Raw genomic sequence first — 18,351 nt, forward strand, 5'->3', positions numbered from 1 at the left:
TTGTAAAAGTATCAGGAGAACATGACAATCGAAGAGCTATTCACTGAAATTTTCACTGAAGGTGAAAAATTCGGAATTTTTGTAAAAGTATCAGGGGAACATGACCAGCAAGGAGTTATTCACTGAAATTTTCACTGCAAGTGAAAAATTCGAAATTTTTGTAAAAGTATCAGGGGAACATGACAATCGAGGAGCTATTCAGTTTTTAACCAATATTTCGATTTATTAGCCAGTTACAAAAGAAAAAATTGAAATTATTTAAAAAAAAAAATGAATGACGGCGGGATCGAACCCTGGCCGTCGGCGTGCTAGCCGAGTACGTTACCACTAGGATAACGCACCATTACAATAATATAATTTCATTAGGAGTATATATATTGCAAAAGTTTCGTTTTTAATAATGTCAAATTGTTTAATTTCACTGCATATCTCCTCGATTATCAAATATTCAGTTTTTAAACAATATTTCGATTGATTTGCCATTAACAAAAAAAAAATTGAAATTATTTAAATAAAAAAAAAATGAATTATGCCAGGATCGAACCCTGGCCGTTGGCGTGATAGGCAAGCACGTTACCGCTAGGACAACGCGCTATTATAATAATAAAATTTCATTAGTAGTATATATATTGAAAAAGTTTCGTTTAAAAAATGTTAAATTGTTCAATTTCACTGCATATCTCCTCGATAATAAATAATTTTTTCCATTTGAAATTCCACAAAATGTGGCTGCCCCCTTCCGCTCGTTCAACAGTCGGCTAAATTCCAGTTAAACAAATAAAAAACAAAAAGTTTAACACGGCAGAAAATAAAATTCACCCCGTCGACTCGATGGACACCCCAGGATTGCGTGTTGCGCCCTCCCTCTCTTGAGGTGCAGTACTACGATGCCGCTGGGGTCACTCAAACCCCCAGAACTGAGCCTCTACATTAGACAATCCTCTTTGCCGTGAATTGTCAGATGATTGTCACATACTGTCGTGAAGGGGGGTGCAAACTGTAGCATCTTTTTTTGTCCATGAATAATAAAGGTTGTGACAATGGGAAAATAATGAAGTGTATATAGCTGACGCAGAAATAATTGGTCTAGAAGAATTAATCACCCAGAGGACCAACAATGACGCCGAAACGAAAGGTAAATTCACGCGAAATTTTGATTGTCCCCCTAACTGACATTGTATACAAACAATATCTCCAACGTTTAACAGACAACGAGTTCGGAGTCGACTTCCTCGAGTTCCTCAGGTTCTTCCTCGAGTAGTTCCTCCACTTCTGGAAGTGACTCCAGTTCTTCAGACACTGAAAATACGAGTAGTTCAGCTCGAAGCCAAAAAGCATCAGACTCCGAGAGGAATAAAAAGAAAGCGCTAGTTCCACCAAACAAACATGGAAAATCCAAGGGTGAATCAATAGCTGGGGGACCTGAGGCCAAAAGTAAAGAGAAATCAATTCTAAAGCCACGTCCAACAGTGGTTTACTCGTCAGAGTCTGAGGAATCACCAACAAAATCGAAATCCTCGGCCAAAAGGAAACCTCCCACAAAGCCTAAAGCAACAGCTACTGTTGCTCCGGTAATAAAGGCTCAGAGGCCATCTGGCAAGGCTAATCATGTCCCCTCCCAGCAACATAAGAATGCTCTAGCTTCCAAATTGCTCCACAATAAGAATAAACTCTCTGGTGGTGTGACTAGTACTAGCAAATTGTTGGATAAAAGTGCTAAAAATTCTGCTGAACCACTGCAGAAGAAATTGAAGAAGAAGAGTATTTTCAGCCCTGAGAATAGCAGTGAGAGTGACAGTCCTTCTCCTCCTAAATCCACCATCAAGGGTAGTAGCAATGTGGCCAAGTCTAAACCACCTCCGAAGCCGAAGACTAGTGAGTCAAAATCCAGACCACCACTAAACCGACCCAGTCTAGTTACAAGACAACAGATAAAATCTGAGAGCTCAGTGAGTTCAAAGAGTTGTTCAGGTGGTTCTGGTGGTTCTGGATCGTCAGGTTCATCTGATAGCAGTTCAGACTCTGACTCATCCGACAGTGCTCCAAGCCCTCAGCCACCTGCAAAAAAAAAGGATACACATTCGTCAAGTAATATTTCGAGTTCACCCCCAAAGCGACCTTCAGTGGCTGTGGCTGCTGTCAAACCACAGAAAAATATAAAGCGTCCAGTGTTGAAGAGTGAAGACGATGCTTCAGAAAGCGATAAATATGAGGATAAATATGAGCCCCCTGGGAGAAGCTCAATGGCATCGTCTCCAAAAGGAAAGAAAAAAATAGTTCCGCGAAAGGGTAGTAAATTAATTCAATCTCAGATTAAAGAAGAAAGCGATTCTGAGTCTGATACAGACATTAAGAGGAGTACGAGTAAATCATCTGTGAAGAGAGCAGCAGGAAGACACTCGTCAGCAACATCAAGGACCACTCATGGTTCAGGTGGTTCAGGAAGAGGATCACAGAGTACATCAGCACGATCACGCTCAGTCAAAGAGCGAGAATGCCCTCTGGCAACGACATGCGAGTCTTTCGGCCACTTGTCAGGCAAATTTGATATGCATTTCACACTGGAGGCGTGTCCACTGTATCATAATACAACACCACAGGCGTGTGTGTAAGTTTTTCTTTTTAAATCTAAATCTTTGGAAAATTTTCATTTCTTTTTATTTTTATTCAATCCAACTTCACTTACTCTTCTTGTCCAGGGATTTTTATAAGGAGCGCAAAAAACACGAGGATGAGCGTAAAAAAGCTTTGACGAATATGGGGAAAAAATCACCAAAAGTGATGCACCAGACCAACGATCAAAGGAATTATCAATTAAAGGTCAAAGACTTGAGGTCAAAACGAAGTCGGCCAAATGGGGATGGCAATGATAGTGATAGCGAGGGTGAGCCCCCTGGGATTGAAAAGGATCGGCAGCCCCGGTTGACTGGCCTCACTTCGGATTACGATCTGAAATTGTTCATGGAGGCACAAGCACTTGCCAGTGAAAAAATTGTGAGTCTCTCTTTTTTTTATATGAAAGAATGGAAAATTCGAGATAAATTAATTGGCCTGATCGTATGAGTTAAAATTCTAGTAATAGTCAATACGTATAATTTCATTTCGATGAACAATTACATGCCAATGAATCGTTAACGATTTATAACATTTGTATTACCATATAAATTACTCATGTGCTTTAAAAATGAAAAGAAAATCTCGTTCAAAAGACACTCGCTCACCACAAATAAATCTATCCCAATTGAAATGAATGAAAATCAATAGATCAGCCTGGAGAGCGATTTGTTCTCCATTTTTGTATCCATCGTGAAATACCAGGAGATTGTATCTGTCGATTGCAATTGGAGATTCAATCTCTTGGCATCAGCGTGCCACTATCACCTCGACCACAGCCAAAAGATATTATCTCTCCATTTGAACTGCAGCAAGGATCTCTTGGCATTCGCAATGCATGTCATCGATGCTACTGAAATAAATTAAAAATAAAAATCCTTCACAAATTAATTCCTTAATGTTGGCTCAATTATGTAGGAAAAGGAACTGAATGATCTTGATTACGAGGGTGAGGGCCGTAATGGGGGTGGTACAAAGTGTGTGGAAATGGGAAAGTGGGAGATGGAGGTTTGGTACCAGAGCCCATACCCCGAGGAATTCAGCAGAGCTCCGAAGCTGTACTTGTGTGAATTCTGTTTGCGGTATGCCAAGAGCAAGCAAGTTCTGAGGAGGCACCGGGAAAAGTGTGTATGGAAGCACCCGCCTGGCCATGAAGTCTATAGGTAAGACAATAAGTCGATTATTCAAACGAATCGATGCATGTTGATTGATTTTTATTCCCAAAGGATTGTTATTTTTGTTAATAAATTAGCTAGTAAGCATTGTGCCCTAGTGGCAGTTATTTCATCAATTTTTTAAATCTGAATTCCAATTTATCTAGATACATCTATTCTACCACTTATATCCTCCTGCTACCCTATTGTTCTAATAATTTTTTTCGTCTGGAAGAAGTTTCATGAAATCTAATTGACAACTTGGCGAAACATTAGAGTCATAATATAGTATCATCAACTATCCAATGATAGCTAAATTATTCATATCATCACTCTGCCGCTGCTAAAAACTAAATCATTAATTGCACTTACAGAAAAGACAAGATAGGAGTTTGGGAAGTGGACGGTAAGCGGTACAAACAGTACTGTCAGAATCTCTGTCTGTTGGCAAAATTTTTCCTCGACCACAAGACCCTCTACTACGATGTGGAGCCCTTTCTCTTCTACGTAATGACAATCAATGACTCTGAGGGCTGCCATACCGTCGGTTACTTCAGTAAAGTGAGCATAAATATCAATATTTCATCATCAAACATCAGCTTAATCGAGAAAACGGTGAAGTCACAGTAGTTGAGGTTCCATAGTAATCATATACTTGCACTATCGATCTCGGGGTACCTTCTTGTGAGCCATTTACTGGTTGGGATTAGCGTTTACATCGGATATCCCCAATACATCCACCAAAATGCAGTGTATGGGGGATGATTTTGAGGTGATGTGGGAGGAATTGACGATTGAGGGACGCATAGGGAGTGGCTCTGTGCGGTCTGCAGTGTCTCTGCAGGGTGGTTGGGATACGTTACTATCTATTCCCCGTAGCGCTTGGTACCTCAACTCTACCATTTACCAATCCCCTTGGAAGGTGCATGCGCCAATTCATGGACTCACTAGAATCAAGGTGCGCCACCGGATTTATGTTCAAATCACTATTACCCATTGATCAATCGTCCTTTTCAATCTTTTCAGCCAACATTTCCCAGTTATTGGTATTTTTTATTTTCACCGTTCTACATCACTATAAGGGGAATGATTTGCAAATTATTTGTAAATTGGTAAAACTATACCGGATTTCCTATTGATTTCTAAAATTCAATAAAGTGTGATTCTCCAAGAAAAATTGAGTAGGCCATTTTTTAGGCTAGCGTGTTAATATTTCAAGTGTTTTGGGAACCATCCAAAGTGCCTCAATGTTTCTGCATTTGGAAGCCTCCCCACATTTTTTTCGGTGTTGTCCAATGGATTTTTTTGCCCCTCCTGTTTTCCTTGGACGAAGCAAAGTATATAATCCCTTGGGATAAAGGGAACGGGGCGGGGCAGGTCCTTGTGGCGTTTACCGCAGGAGCATCGGCACTGTACTGCGTCCAAGTCGAAATCTTTACCCGTTCCTACAACCGTTCAATGACCTCTGACCCTGGGGCGTCGCAAGCCTCGCCCTCCCGGGGATGCGACACTGCGTTTTTCCATCCAGCAGAGAACACTCTACTTCTTCTATATTCCCATTATCGTACAATCATTGATAAATTCGGTTAATGTTAACTCTTTTATTCCATCACTCTTATCGAATCATCCACGGGGAAAAATATTCGTATGTTCTGTCACCACGCACACAAATTATTTTTTTTTAATATTAACTATGGAAATCTATGTTATAAAGTAGTATGGACATACTCATTTGTAGCTCTAACGAATCTTCATTTGACATGTAACATTAACCGAATTATTCTGTCGGTGTAGACATCATCAAGTAGTTGCCATATCAATTTCGGTTTACAACAATCGTCTGACAACAATGCCTCATCATTTCATCCTCTTAAACATCTAACGAAACCAAGAACTTTTTAATTTTCTCTTTCTCTTTTTTCTTTTATTTTTTAGATGAAGGCGGGTCTATTTGAAATGGTGAGTTTACAACATTTTTGAGCAAACACACACTAATTTTGAATAGTCTACAATTGTTTTGTTCAATAATTTTAATGATAAAGCAGAGAAAAATTTATTGTTTATTTTCAATTTCTAGGAATTAGCCTGCTTGTGACATGAATGTCAGAATAAAGATATAATCGAGCTAACTCGATTTTCTCTTTTATATACTCACTTTTTTCGTGAATATTTTGAAATCTAAGCTGCATTAAAATTATTCCTGATATACAGAACATTTTTTATAAGTCTGTTATAGATTTTTCTCTGAGCGCAACTAACGTGATTGTCTTCATGAAATTTTCAAATATATCCAATACTTAATTTTTCCTCGAATACTTCTCTTCGTATAACATTGTAATTACAACGATGTTCACTTTATAAAATATTATTCTGCTATTCGATTAAAAAATTTAAAAAATTAGCATGGCTATAATAATTCGTAAATAGTGGTGAGGAAAGGGAAATTGGGTTTCTTGAAAATGCGAGTTTTTTTCAGAAAGAGGTAGAGTGTAATATAGATTGGAGTTGAAAATCTTTATCGACGTTCAATGACCCCGACCCTGGCTAGACGTCGACGGGCGGTAGGGAGGAGGGAGAGGGTGGCCGTGGGCCGCGGTGGATACGCGGGGCCGTACGCTTTTGCAGTTGTGGGTGAGGGGTGGGTGAGAGAGGAGGGACCGGGGGTGGGTTGATACGGTGTATGCTGTTACGCGGCGGCGCGTTGTCTGATGAAAGGAGGGGTGGGAGAGGAAATTTGTAGAGTTGGATACCTCGGCAACCCCCGGAGGAAAGAGAGGGCGTCGCCTCGCGTCGGGTCGTCAACCTCTCTGCAGCACTGCGACGTCGGGGTCGTTATTATTTCCCTCTCCCTCTTCATCCCTGTCTCCCTTTCACTCCCCCGCCCCCTTCCTCTCTCTCTCTCTCTCTCTCTCTCTCTCTCTCTCTCTCTCATAGGCGTAAATACGAGCGTCGGTGTCACCCTTTCCTTCCCTCAACTCAAATCGAGGGACCGTTTCCAGAATTCTAGGGCTCTGCCTTGTTTTAAAATTTTTTTTTTTTATTTAAACACTTCGTTTTTGGTTTCTTCGACTTGAGTTGAGTTGAGTTGAGTCAGATTTCGAAATTTCAAGCGGACTCTTTATTTTTGCTTTAAAAAATTTGCCCATGAATCCTAGAGTTTCATTCACAGCATCGTAAAGAATTAAACATGAGGAGATTATCCTTATTACTTTTGTGCAAATAAAAATTTGTATTTTTTTCGTAACATTTAATAAAACTCCCCCCCTGCCACCTAAAAATATTGAAAATTAAACGGAGACAGTAGGCATAAAATCCAACATGCCAAGTATGAATGGGATGCTTACGACATTGAATTGTAAAAATGTTTCGATTAAAGTCTGATAAATGAAGAAGGGTTAAATTTCGACTTGAAAAATTTGGATTTTTGAAAGAGAAAAAAAGTGAAGCCGATAATAAGCAGTGGAAACACAAAGGAGACAAGTTGGTAAAAAATAAAGAAAGGAAAGGAAAGACCGAAGGGAAATATAATAAATAGAAAAGGGATTTTACATTGACCCTGAAGGGGTGGTGTGAGGTGGTATGAGGATGTGGTAAAGACGAGGGCTAGACGGTGGAAAGGAAGGGAAAAAAGCACTGAGATGAGGGGAAAAGCTGAGTTTTCCTTGAAAAAAAGAAGAAAAGAATATATTGCCACAGACGTTCTGGTAAGAGGGTGAAAGCGTTAGGCGATGGAGGTTGGGGTAGGCCTCGTATTTCTCCAGGCGAAAATCCCATCCCACCCCATATTCATCCCTTCCCCTTTTACCAGCCCAGACCATGGCTGGGCCACGATCGATGCCAGACAGACCTGTTTCACACCACCAAATACCATAGGCACACGTTCAAACAACCTTAGCCCTCTTCTCTCCCACAATTTCACTTAGCATCGAACTAAAAGATAAGCCAACCTCGCGCGGGGGCAATGGTAAAACAACTCCAATGACTAAAAGAAAAAAAAAGTGAGGTACAGTGAGGTTCGGAAATTACTCAAGGTCACACTTTCTGCCTTTTGGGAGCACGTTGTCAGAGTCAACGACCCGACCAATGAAGAGATTGGTGTCAGTCAGGACTCAATGAGCTCGTTAAATTTAGGCAGATGCGGAAGATCATAAAGTTAAATTGAAATAAATTGTTTGCTCATGAAGTGGTCGTCGGGCTTTTATAGTTGAAGAATTTGGCGCTTTACAATTGGCTCTTTGGGTCTAATTCCTAATTAAATTGAATTTTTCATGAGTCTGAACAATATTGCTATTGATGAGGGAATTCCTTTCCAATATTCCTCTTCAACCATTTCATTATTAATCGTATAATTTCAGCTTTTAATATATATGGGATATAAATTTCATTTTTATACGACCAATGGAAAATAATAGGGAAGAGCTCTAGTTATCTCTCATATCTCATACATACAATTGTATGATTATCTGATGCCCAATTAACGATAAATCAGTATTTAGACCGGAACCAGCACAGCCTTTCTTCCACTCCACCCAAAATCATGATTGATCTACGACTTATTGCACTTCACTTATTTCACTTCCCTTCTAAATTTTTCAAACAAAAAATTAATCTTCAGCAATTGGAATAAAATACTCAATCTATAAATAATAGATGAATTTTTGGTGATAATAATATTAATTATCTTTTAATATGAATTGGACAATGGACAATCCACATTTGCTAATTAATTTAATCGAGAGAGGGAAAAAAATAAAGTGAAATTGGGATAATTCGTGGAGTTGAACGGGAGTTTAATGGGGTGGATTTTGTCAGAAAATATTAGTCACAGAGCCATTAATTGGCCTCAAATTTATGTTATTCGAACGAACATGTTCAATTATAAAGTTGGTGAAGTGCAATGATGATGGATAAAGCCACGCGTGTCTTGAATTCAATATCTCCGCCTATTCTATAACAAATTCACCATTGCCAGGACCTGCTTCGGGGTAAAGTTAAGGTCTGGGGTGTATGCGGGGAGGAGAGTGTTTTCTTTGAAGGGGGCGGCCTCGCGGCCCTTGTCGCGAGACGACATTGAAATAGGCGTGCGCGCGCGCGCACGCGTTCTCACTCTATGTCAATTTAACTTTCTACCCTCTCGTTTAAGTTGCCCTTCGTCCTGCCTTTCTCCATCTTGCTCTTTTCCACCCCAAGCCCGTGGATCGACAGTAGAGGTTACAAGAAAAATTCCACCGGAGCAAAGGACCCTTTCATCACACTCACTCTTTTCTCACCCTGCAAATTCAATGTTTCCCACTCAGATTAATATCCGCACACATTTTAGTCTTCGCTGTAGTATATTCACTTCAAACTTGAAATGTTGAATGAAAAATTTGTCAAATTAAATTTTTCCCACAACTTACTATTGCTTAGGGAGGTATTAAAAAAATACGTGAAATTCCGGAAAAATAAAAGTTTGCTATTTGTTGCTATTTATTGCCGATTCACAGAATCTCTCCTACATGAGATACATCACTTCCCAGATCGGCAAAGACTCGAGAGAAAAATCATCACGTCTTTGTTTGTTGAGAAATGCCGAAGAAAGTTGGAGGAGGAAGAAGCTTGCTCGTCGGCTCGTGGTGCATATCTAAATATAGAAGTGACCGTCGCCAATGGAACTTGCACACGGACATTAGGTGCTGTTGCACGCATACGCATACGCATACGCATACGCATACGCATACGCATACGCACACGTACGCGCACACTCTACCTGATACCAATCCAATCCACATAATTATCCTTCAAAATCCTCTTTAAACAAATTAAGAGAATACTATTAAAAATTAGCGAGCCATGGGGAAAAAGTAGAATGAAAAAAATTTCAACCAAAGTTCATTGAACCGCGTCAACACCCACTTTATAGGGATTCTCCCATTGTCATTGAACATTGCTTGTTTTACATTGTGTCACTATAGTATCTCTCCCCTTTTTTCCTCAGCTCTCTCACTCAACCATTGAGAAGTAAAAATTGCGAGAGAGCGAGAGAGGCACATGAGTGGGCCTTTGTAATGTCAATTCTGTCGCGTGGGTAGTCCATCAATTTTCCATTTGCGGAGGTTGTTCAACGTGTGATAAAGCCAGAAATAAAGCAACCTCATACGAATCCGCATTCTGGATGCATCTATATTGCTTGTCAATTTATCAGAAGATATCACAAAAAAAGCTTCAGATTTGGCATTTTCTACGATACATTATTTAAATAATAATTTCAATTTCCCAGGTAGAACATGTAAATCAATTCACTACTGAAGGATGTATGGGTATGAAGGATTTCTTAAAATTTCTTAACGAGCCTACACTGATGCCAATAGTCTAGCCGTATGGAGTTCATTTCAGTTGTCTCGTTTTTCCTCTCCTCCCTTTTTCCTCTCTGCATTGCGCGTGTGCAGCAACTGTATGAAGCTGCAATGACTTGTTCTGCATTCCAATACTTGGTACCGTCACCACGAACTCCCCTCTCTCACTATCTCACCAGTCCACTGTACAACATTCATTTAATATCAAGTATACCGACTGTTCGGGGCAACCGAAATTAATAAATTTTTGGTTTTTGGCAGATGTCCAGTAAATTTTTTTCGTCATTCTCACTGCCAAGAAGTTGATTCCACTTCTCCACAGTATTTTATTTGAATTTTTTACTCCCGAACACAAAATCCTTCTCGTATTCGTTAACATTTAAATCTCCAATTTTTATGTCCGCTCAGTACATTGTGACAATATTCCCACCACAAAAACTCATCTGAATTTTCAAATATATCCAATTATGTACTTGTTTATTCGTTCCTTGAAAACATTTCCACCACTTCCGGTAGAAATAAAGGAATCAAAGGGTGGGGTTTTTCACGTTGGCGAATGACAATGATTGGACAACTTCCGACTGACGCATACACAGATATGCGCCCATGGGATAAAACGACACGGTGACGTGGATAAAAAAAAAAAGAATGGAGAAGTAAAAAATTTTATATACATGATGACATCCTTGTTTGTCGAACCGAGGAGGCAAGTGGGACTCTTGCATGCACAACCATTGCTGGTACATACGATAGAGCTCAATAAAAATGAGAGAATAACCCCATACGAGGCAATATATAATATTACTTAATTATGTTTAATTTAATAATATTTCTTTTATTTAAGCAATTTTCCTACACGTCATAACTTTTCTTTGGAAATTCCCGGTTTCCCACTGATTATTATCACTTGGATACATCGGGCTTTCTCCACTGAGGCACTCGGTTAATTCTAATATGCATGAGTATGGAGATTGAAAATTTACTATTGGGGCTTGCCGGTGTTTGAATGTATTTTTTTTATTATTTTGTCATGAGGGAATTGGAGTTTTTTCGATTGAAATTCCTTTACGAGGATGGAGATGTCCCTGAGTCACAGTGGGCCCATCAGTGGACGACCCAAGGACGTCATGGGTCCCAGATTTTGCGAGTCTTCGTCCTCGGCTCCCCCACTGTTTTTTTTTTTTTTTTTTTTTCAAACTCGTCTTCTCATTTATGGTCCTCGAATACGCCTCTGAACGATGAGGTTCAGCGGCTTATTGAGAATTATTTAACGTAGTTTATCCCAAACCGCGAGGATTTGAAAAGGTTTTGAAAAGATCTTGAGGTTGTCTTGGGTTTATATATCCCCGCCACAATGTCATCTGAATTTTTAGTTGTATATGAGTTTGAATTCAAAGTCACAAAATGATTGGCGATTATAATCGTCTACTTACGACGAATTTAAAAGCACGTATGTTTTAACATATCCACGTGTGCATGTATAACACCGGATAAAAATATTTTTTCTTTGAATTATCCTGTTTCAACTTGCTACAGACGTCAGTGGTGAGTCACTGTCTGCCGACTAAACAATGTGAGTGAAAAGAAATAACGTGAAAACAGCCTGGTCATCTCGTCTGCACTCCAGTGCCCATATAAACCAACATATCATGACAAAAGTACTGTAACGAAAAATGAAAATTCAAATGGAAAATAAAATGTCGTCTGTATTTTATGTTCCAGGAGAAAAATTCATTCTTGAATTACAATGTCTCATGTATTCTCACTCTGCCGCCCTATCAGCGTCAGGGATATGGAAGGCTTCTCATTGACTTCAGTGAGTAAATAAATTTCAAGGAGTTCTCTCATTTCTCTATTTCTATAATGCATGTCCATTTTCCTGGTAGATACATTGTATAAATTTACTATTTGGTAGTGAGAAAGGTACATTATAAATATAGCTCATTTTGGAGAAGGATTAATTGGCGAACTGTGCTCGATGCATTTCTATGTCTGATACACTTATATAGCTATTAAAAATCAAGTAGTGATAACAATAGTCACTCACTGAAAAAACTCCCTTCAAGCAAGCGGCAATATGATTTTCCCCGTGTGACGTCATTTTCATTGATGCTGACAGAGTGTGGTGGCACGTAGTACGGAGAGATGGTTCGTCAGGTGGGGTGGCAACCCCCAGTGGAGTTCTAACACATCTCCATGTATATATGAGATAGGATGTTGGAATTTTCAGGGACGTATACAGCAACAGCAGCAGCAGCAGCAGTAGCAGCATGTATAACAGCATGTATATGAGTGTGCTCTGGCATCAATGTCTGCAGAATGGTTGGCCAGATAGAGGAGGAAAGTGCGACGTCCAATGTCTCGCCACATCGACCCGTATCCCACCACTCGACTACATACATGCATCACAATTCTTCCCAAAACCATCTTCAGGGGAGCAATTTATTTATTAAAAATACAATGGAAAGAGTTGTGTCGATATGAGAAGAAATTCCTAATAATGGACAATAACGGTCCTCGATAAGTTTGAAAAAAAGGAGGGTTAAGGGTAAATTTTAATTGATGGCGAAATCATCGGTAACCTCCAGTAAACCCAGGTGATAGTGTTTTGGATCGGATTATGTGTCTTTTGGATTGGATTAAATAAAATAGTCAACTTTACTCTCCTTCTCGTTTAATGTGTACAAAAGTGACCGGGAGAAAATTGCAGTTAATGCTCCTCATCGAATTGATTTATTAATTCGGTCTTTGCTAGTTTATTTGATTTTGTTTCTCCTCTCATCTGTATTTTACCTCCTACCCCTCTCGGCCCGGATGAGGTTGAGTGAAGGGGAACACGGCTGGGTGTTGGAGATCCACCGAGACATACTGGGGGTGCGTTGGCTCTATAAAGGGAGGACGAAAGGGCGAGAGGGATTCGCTGCTAGAGAGACGGTCGTTGAACCTGGTTCCCACCCAGGGCCGCAGCCCTCAAACACCCATCTCCACTATTTCGAGGATTGGTTGGTTTACAAGGATTTTTACGATTCCCCGAGAGACTCTGGAATCGCGACCCCTGAATTTCAAACTAGGATAGACTGTCGATTTTCTTATAAATATAAATCATTGAATCGACATCTGATGGAGATCTGATGAGGACAAATAAAATTGCACAATTGTTTGACAGCATTAGGTTGAATGAGTCTCGACGTTCGTCTGTTAGAATTTTCACCAAGATCAAATCAAGTCCGCGGATTTTGATGAAATGTCGGTTTGTGGATTCGCGTCATTACAATTGTATGGTGTAACGAGGTGGAACGATCGTTCAACCAAGTATAATGGCCAGACGCGGTCTCATCCTTTTGCTCGGTCACTGACTCGATCAATTTCAGACATTCTCCCTTACCATTGGAGTCATCAAACCCCTTTGAATAACAACTTTTGTATCTTTATTTACTAGGGAATTAAAATGCCACTTGACACAGTGGGACTCAAGTGTGAATAAGTTGAATGAAAAACAATAATTTGACGGAGACTCTGAAGAATAATTTATCGTTTATCAAGTCTCGAGTTGTTTGTATCTGTTTGAGCTTTGGTAGCGGATGTCATTGTTTAATCAACAGTGCACTGTATAGGGATGACGCAGCCTTAATAATTTTGGTGAAAAGGAGAATTGTTATTTGGCTCACTACAGTTTCCACGTAAAAAGTCTGGTTTCCTGTTTCAGGTTATCTGTTAACGAGGGTTGAGAAGAAAATAGGCTCACCAGAGAAGCCATTGTCCGATCTTGGTCTCATATCGTATCGTAGCTATTGGAAAGATGTGCTACTGCAGTACCTTTGTAACTTCGGTGGAAAGGAGCTTTCAGTAAAAGGTGGTGCACATATCATCCATGCAATTGAATCTAAATTTCCTCATGGAATATAAGTATTGTGTAAAAAAATTCAATGTTCTCACTGTTATCAGACATCAGCAAAGAGATGGCGATTGACTCGTACGACATTGTGAGCACCCTCCAGGCCCTCGGTATGATGAAGTACTGGAAGGGAAAACATATTATTCTTAAGAAACAGGTGAGACTTTTATAAAAAAAATCATCTCAATTCCGGCTTTTTCATATCTTTTTGGTAAATTGGGTTTTATCCAAGCACATTGAGGACAATATCGCATTGATACACGTTCCATAAGCAATACAATAACTTACAATAGAGGTATATGGATGTAGGTAGGACCGCGTTGGGTATTGGAAAATTGCGATCAATGTCACTCGTTGTTGGGCGCAGGCCCAAGCACAATCCAGCAACACTTTTTCACCTTTTTTTTTTCCACTTTTCATTCATTAAATTGCAATCACCTGGAGTAATTCAATGGCCCAATGACAATAGTATTTATTATCGACGAATGACACGACTGCAATTATCACTCATTCATCAGTGAATTTATCAACACCCTAATTGAGTTATTTTAATTCGACAATGCCAGGCTATATTGTTCATTGTAACATTTCGGCCACCAAGCAATGTTAAAAATTCATTATACATGACACGGATAATTTTTTTTACTCCGTCATTCTGTTTTCGCAATGGTATGTCGCATGATTCACAGGATGTGATCGACGACTACAAGGAGAGGGTCAAACGACGTGGTCCCATCTACAAAGAAATCGATCCGGAGTGTCTGAAATGGAATCCTTTCCAGCCACCCAAGACGCCCTCAGCCACTAATTGAGCTCAGACGAGCAGCAAGGGACAATGATCTCATTGATGCCACCAGACATCACCGACTACCAACACTCACAAAGTCCTTTTCCCCCATTTCATTTTTCGTTGCCATCACCCCTCCGTAGAAGCTAATATAAGGGAGGTTCACCCTGGTCATGTATGGCTAACCATCGACGGACGTTATCCAAGGGGGTAAAGACAAAAAATATATCTTACCACTTGCATGAAAGAATAACCTCTGTCGCTCTATTTTCAACTTTTACTCCATCAGCTAATCAGCTAATATTTTATGAGATTACTTTCTTCATAATGAAAATTCTCGCTGATGGGATTTTCGTTAATTAATTAATTAATCTCGTGCCTTAATCACTAGAAACTTGAATTACACAGGATTTTAGGATGAAATAATGTGCAAATGGATGAGAGTTATTTTTCAACTTTAATTACAATTAATTACTTGGAAAGGGGAGAAAAATACCTCAAGTTATATTGGGGGCGATCAATGTGTAATATACCGGAAGCAATCATTTCAGGTGGCTTTCTCGTGCATTCAAATGAAGTACAAATTAGTCATATTTGACTCATTACCGTGTCAACTGTGAGAATATTTGTAATGTTATGTAAATATAATGATTGAGTGGAACAATGATTTTTGTGAGTAAAGTGATTTAAATTGTTGAGAATCATCATGCTTCATCCTATCAATCTTCCTTCATAGTTTCTGGTTTATACTTGTCAACGTATGGAGGCTTTTTCAGACCAGTGATGGGTTGGTGCATTATTGCCTTTAGCCGCCAATACAGGGCAGCACGACGCTCCTCCGAGAATGATATTGGAGCATTTTTGTACACTGAAAGCATTGACCTCATTAAATAATTTTACGAAATATGTTAAATAACGTTACCGTTATCATCGTTACCGTTTTTATCATTTCGTAAAAGTGAAATATTTTTTAATCGGTGCATTCTAACAAAATTTTTTTTTTATCAAAAATTGAGGAAATTGACTAATAAAAGAATTTAATGCAATTTAGAAGCAGTTGGCCCCGAGCTCAGACGCTATTTGTTGGGAGGTGAGCAAAGGGCGTGTAATTGCATTAGCAGAAGTTAGCGGAAGTTTCCACCAGTCACTTTTCCCCTCTGCGATACTCTTCGAGCATGTGAAATCTCCATATAATCTCGTTATCTCATTAAGTACACCATCGTGCTGTAATTTGGAGAATTAAGTGGGAATAAATAGGAATTCTGGAGGAATTATTATCGATTGGGGATGATTAAGCCGGTGAACGATCGTCTGTAGGGATGATAAAGTTTTTTTTTTGGTAACCATGGTATCGCGTACTGAAGGACCTCTAATAGGGAATTCATATTGAGGATATCAATGTATAGATTATGAAATTGGTATTCTTCAAATGAGTCAATTAAATGGTAGATGTCAATTAATAATTTTCAGCAAAGAGTATTCTTTTTACACTTGACTTTTATAAAATAAATAATTGAACAAAGACTGTTTCGCTTTTCCCTACTAAAATGTAGGTCACAAGCCAATAACAAGCGCAATGAAAGGGATCAATGACGAGTGCAAAATATCCAAACCAGCCGTATCTGCAAAAGTGTACGGCCTTGTCTTCGGCTTTCATCTACCGTATCAATGAACAAACAGCAAGACAAATTATATCATAAATACCCAGATACATATGGATTTGCAGACTTTTTGGACGTCCGAGGTCCGCCACAGGTTTAATTTTAGAAATATATCGTCAAGGCGAAAAGACATTACCAAATATGTGAGAGTAAATCCAGAGCCAGAGGCCTCCGGAAACTCCTAACAGTGTCAACCCTAAAATGCTCTTCCACTCGCTGCTTGGTTCATCCATTTCGGCGAATGTCTGACAGAAACTCGCGCGATAAAGTGTCTTCTTCTCGTCAAGACAAAGTCGACGCCAATCCCCGCGCTCTTTCTCCCTCAAGGCCTTGTTTAGATTTTTAATAAATCAAATAATCACAATATTATTGACAAAGAGATCTGAAAATGATAATTAAAATCACCGTAGTAATTCAGAATAACGATTTACCATCAGTTTCGGGGTATTTTCTCGAAATCTAATCGCTGGAAATGGACACATCTCCAGATCCATGTACATGTATGTTCCATTTAATCCGTATCCAACTACGTCACGATTTCCAATTTTGTCACGATTGCAAATACCACGTGTGGTGCGATGAATGCCCATGATGCGATGGCTGAGTAAGCGTGTGCTCAGCATTATCTGCATTGCTGATTATTTTTCCTAGATATTCAAAATTTTTATATGTCGCGAACAAAGAACGACGAGAAACAAGTGACTCCTTTGCACACATGTTCTTACTATTGCAAAAACTTCTCCGCTATATATATTTTTTGTTCTTTTTATAACGACAATCGAGCATCCATGAGGACACTCCTATAGTCACATCAATGTCTTTTTTTTTTCAGTTCTCAAGAGACAAATTCAAATTTCTCTTCTTTGTTATCAGCACAAAACAGACATTTTTAATAATGACGAATGAGTGTGTGAAACAACTGTTTAATCGAGTGTCCCCCGTTAAAATTACAATAATACATACATATAATGATTGTAAGGGCAAAGAAAATCACCAATTCCAAGGGAATGACAAATGTAGCAAGGCATAGTCATATGAATTGCGCTCCAACAGGTGCCGGGTATTAGTACCACCAGAGCACCTGATGAAGTACAATCAACATGCAGCCTCCATGGCTTCACATCAACCTCAACCTCAGCCAAGGCCTCCTGATGATCCTTCAGCTTTCCACCAATCCCTCCCTCCTTCATTCTTATGATTTTTCGACGTTTTTTATTGCACATTTCAAGGCTCGGCTCGTTTTCTCATTCGCAACTGTCGTGGATGATGCTCACCCGTTTCGCGCGCTACTTCAGGTACCTGACTCGAACATAATCACAGCCGGAAGTACCCGAGTAACGCCCGTTACAAGTGGCATTTTTTTTTTTTTTTTTCATTTTCAAAGCTTGCTCAACGCTTTGGTTAATTTATTTCTACTCAACCTGGAAGAGAAAATTAATTCGTTAAGAACTCACTGGGACAATGAAGTGACAATGAGTGAAGGACACTTGTTTTTTCATAGAAAAATCTCACGTCATATCAATTATGCGTGTGGCCTTGCGACAGGGATATAATAATAAATGACCTGCTGTGACCTTAGACCCCATTTTCGTGCCAATCAACGAAGGCTACGGTTTTTTTTTTTCTTTTCCTTTTTCATTTAATATATTACCCTGATTATTGTGTAATTCTTGAAGCTGTTGCTACGGTATCGAAATCAATTTTCTAGCTTACCCCCTCGGAGTTTACCCTTAGAGCAAACACTTGATGGGGGCAAATTTTCAAATCACAATCAAACTGAAGGACGAAACAAATGGGATACAATACAACAATGAAGAATTTTATGTATAGATTTCAACCGCTAAACATTGATATTGTATGCTTCGATATATTTATTTTTGCACTTTACTGGTATCGGGTGGATTAT

The 18,351-nt window shown here is 39.3% G+C and overlaps 2 protein-coding genes and 1 long non-coding RNA gene across 8 annotated transcripts; 1 reads left to right on the forward strand and 2 right to left on the reverse strand.

Annotated features, from left to right (window-relative positions):
- The first annotated feature begins 959 nt into the window (after positions 1–959).
- chm (chameau) lies at positions 960–15,451 on the forward strand. 6 transcript variants are annotated; one of them, XM_011311275.1, is made up of 10 exons: positions 960–1,135; positions 1,209–2,608; positions 2,700–2,994; positions 3,532–3,776; positions 4,142–4,328; positions 5,703–5,726; positions 11,825–11,918; positions 13,809–13,955; positions 14,048–14,154; positions 14,687–15,451. In XM_011311275.1, exons 1-10 carry the CDS (start codon positions 1,118–1,120, stop codon positions 14,807–14,809), a joined length of 2,640 nt encoding a protein of 879 aa, XP_011309577.1. In that variant the 5' UTR covers positions 960–1,117; the 3' UTR covers positions 14,810–15,451. The 6 variants fall into 6 exon arrangements, with proteins under 6 accessions (XP_011309577.1, XP_011309578.1, XP_011309579.1 ...); XM_011311276.1 differs by lacking the exons at positions 13,809–13,955; positions 14,048–14,154; positions 14,687–15,451 and adding an exon at positions 12,333–12,763; XM_011311277.1 differs by lacking the exons at positions 13,809–13,955; positions 14,048–14,154; positions 14,687–15,451 and adding an exon at positions 12,222–12,326.
- Positions 3,132–12,228, reverse strand: LOC105270385 (uncharacterized). Its single transcript, XR_892528.1, has 4 exons — positions 12,150–12,228; positions 9,167–10,285; positions 8,898–9,038; positions 3,132–3,466 (listed from the first exon to the last, which is right to left on the reverse strand). It is a non-coding gene; the product is annotated as an uncharacterized lncRNA (long non-coding RNA).
- A 31-nt stretch (positions 15,452–15,482) lies between the features above and the next one.
- LOC105270388 (cytochrome c oxidase subunit 4 isoform 1, mitochondrial-like) lies at positions 15,483–17,128 on the reverse strand. The gene is made up of 3 exons (XM_011311281.1): positions 16,877–17,128; positions 16,582–16,774; positions 15,483–15,652 (listed from the first exon to the last, which is right to left on the reverse strand). The coding sequence occupies exons 1-3, from the start codon at positions 17,075–17,077 to the stop codon at positions 15,504–15,506; spliced, it is 543 nt and encodes a 180-aa protein (XP_011309583.1). The 5' UTR covers positions 17,078–17,128; the 3' UTR covers positions 15,483–15,503.
- Between the last annotated feature and the right edge of the window lie 1,223 nt (positions 17,129–18,351).

The sequence above is a fragment of the Fopius arisanus genome, unplaced genomic scaffold (assembly GCF_000806365.1).
Source record: "Fopius arisanus strain USDA-PBARC FA_bdor unplaced genomic scaffold, ASM80636v1 scaffold00086, whole genome shotgun sequence".
Taxonomy (NCBI): domain Eukaryota; kingdom Metazoa; phylum Arthropoda; class Insecta; order Hymenoptera; family Braconidae; genus Fopius; species Fopius arisanus.

What these genes read in the sequence shown, in the direction of transcription:
- LOC105270388 (XM_011311281.1), bottom strand. Translation starts at nt 17,077, where the DNA reads ATGCAGATAATGCTGAGCACACGCTTACTCAGCCATCGCATCATGGGC. An exon ending in AAAATACCCCGAAACTGATG is followed by an intron (nt 16,775 to 16,876) that starts GTAAATCGTTAT and finishes AATCTAAACAAG; the next exon opens with GCCTTGAGGGAGAAAGAGCG. An exon ending in GATTTACTCTCACATATTTG is followed by an intron (nt 15,653 to 16,581) that starts GTAATGTCTTTT and finishes CAATGCTTTCAG; the next exon opens with TGTACAAAAATGCTCCAATA.
- chm (XM_011311275.1), top strand. An exon ending in AAAGGAGCTTTCAGTAAAAG is followed by an intron (nt 13,956 to 14,047) that starts GTGGTGCACATA and finishes CACTGTTATCAG; the next exon opens with ACATCAGCAAAGAGATGGCG. An exon ending in ATATTATTCTTAAGAAACAG is followed by an intron (nt 14,155 to 14,686) that starts GTGAGACTTTTA and finishes CATGATTCACAG; the next exon opens with GATGTGATCGACGACTACAA.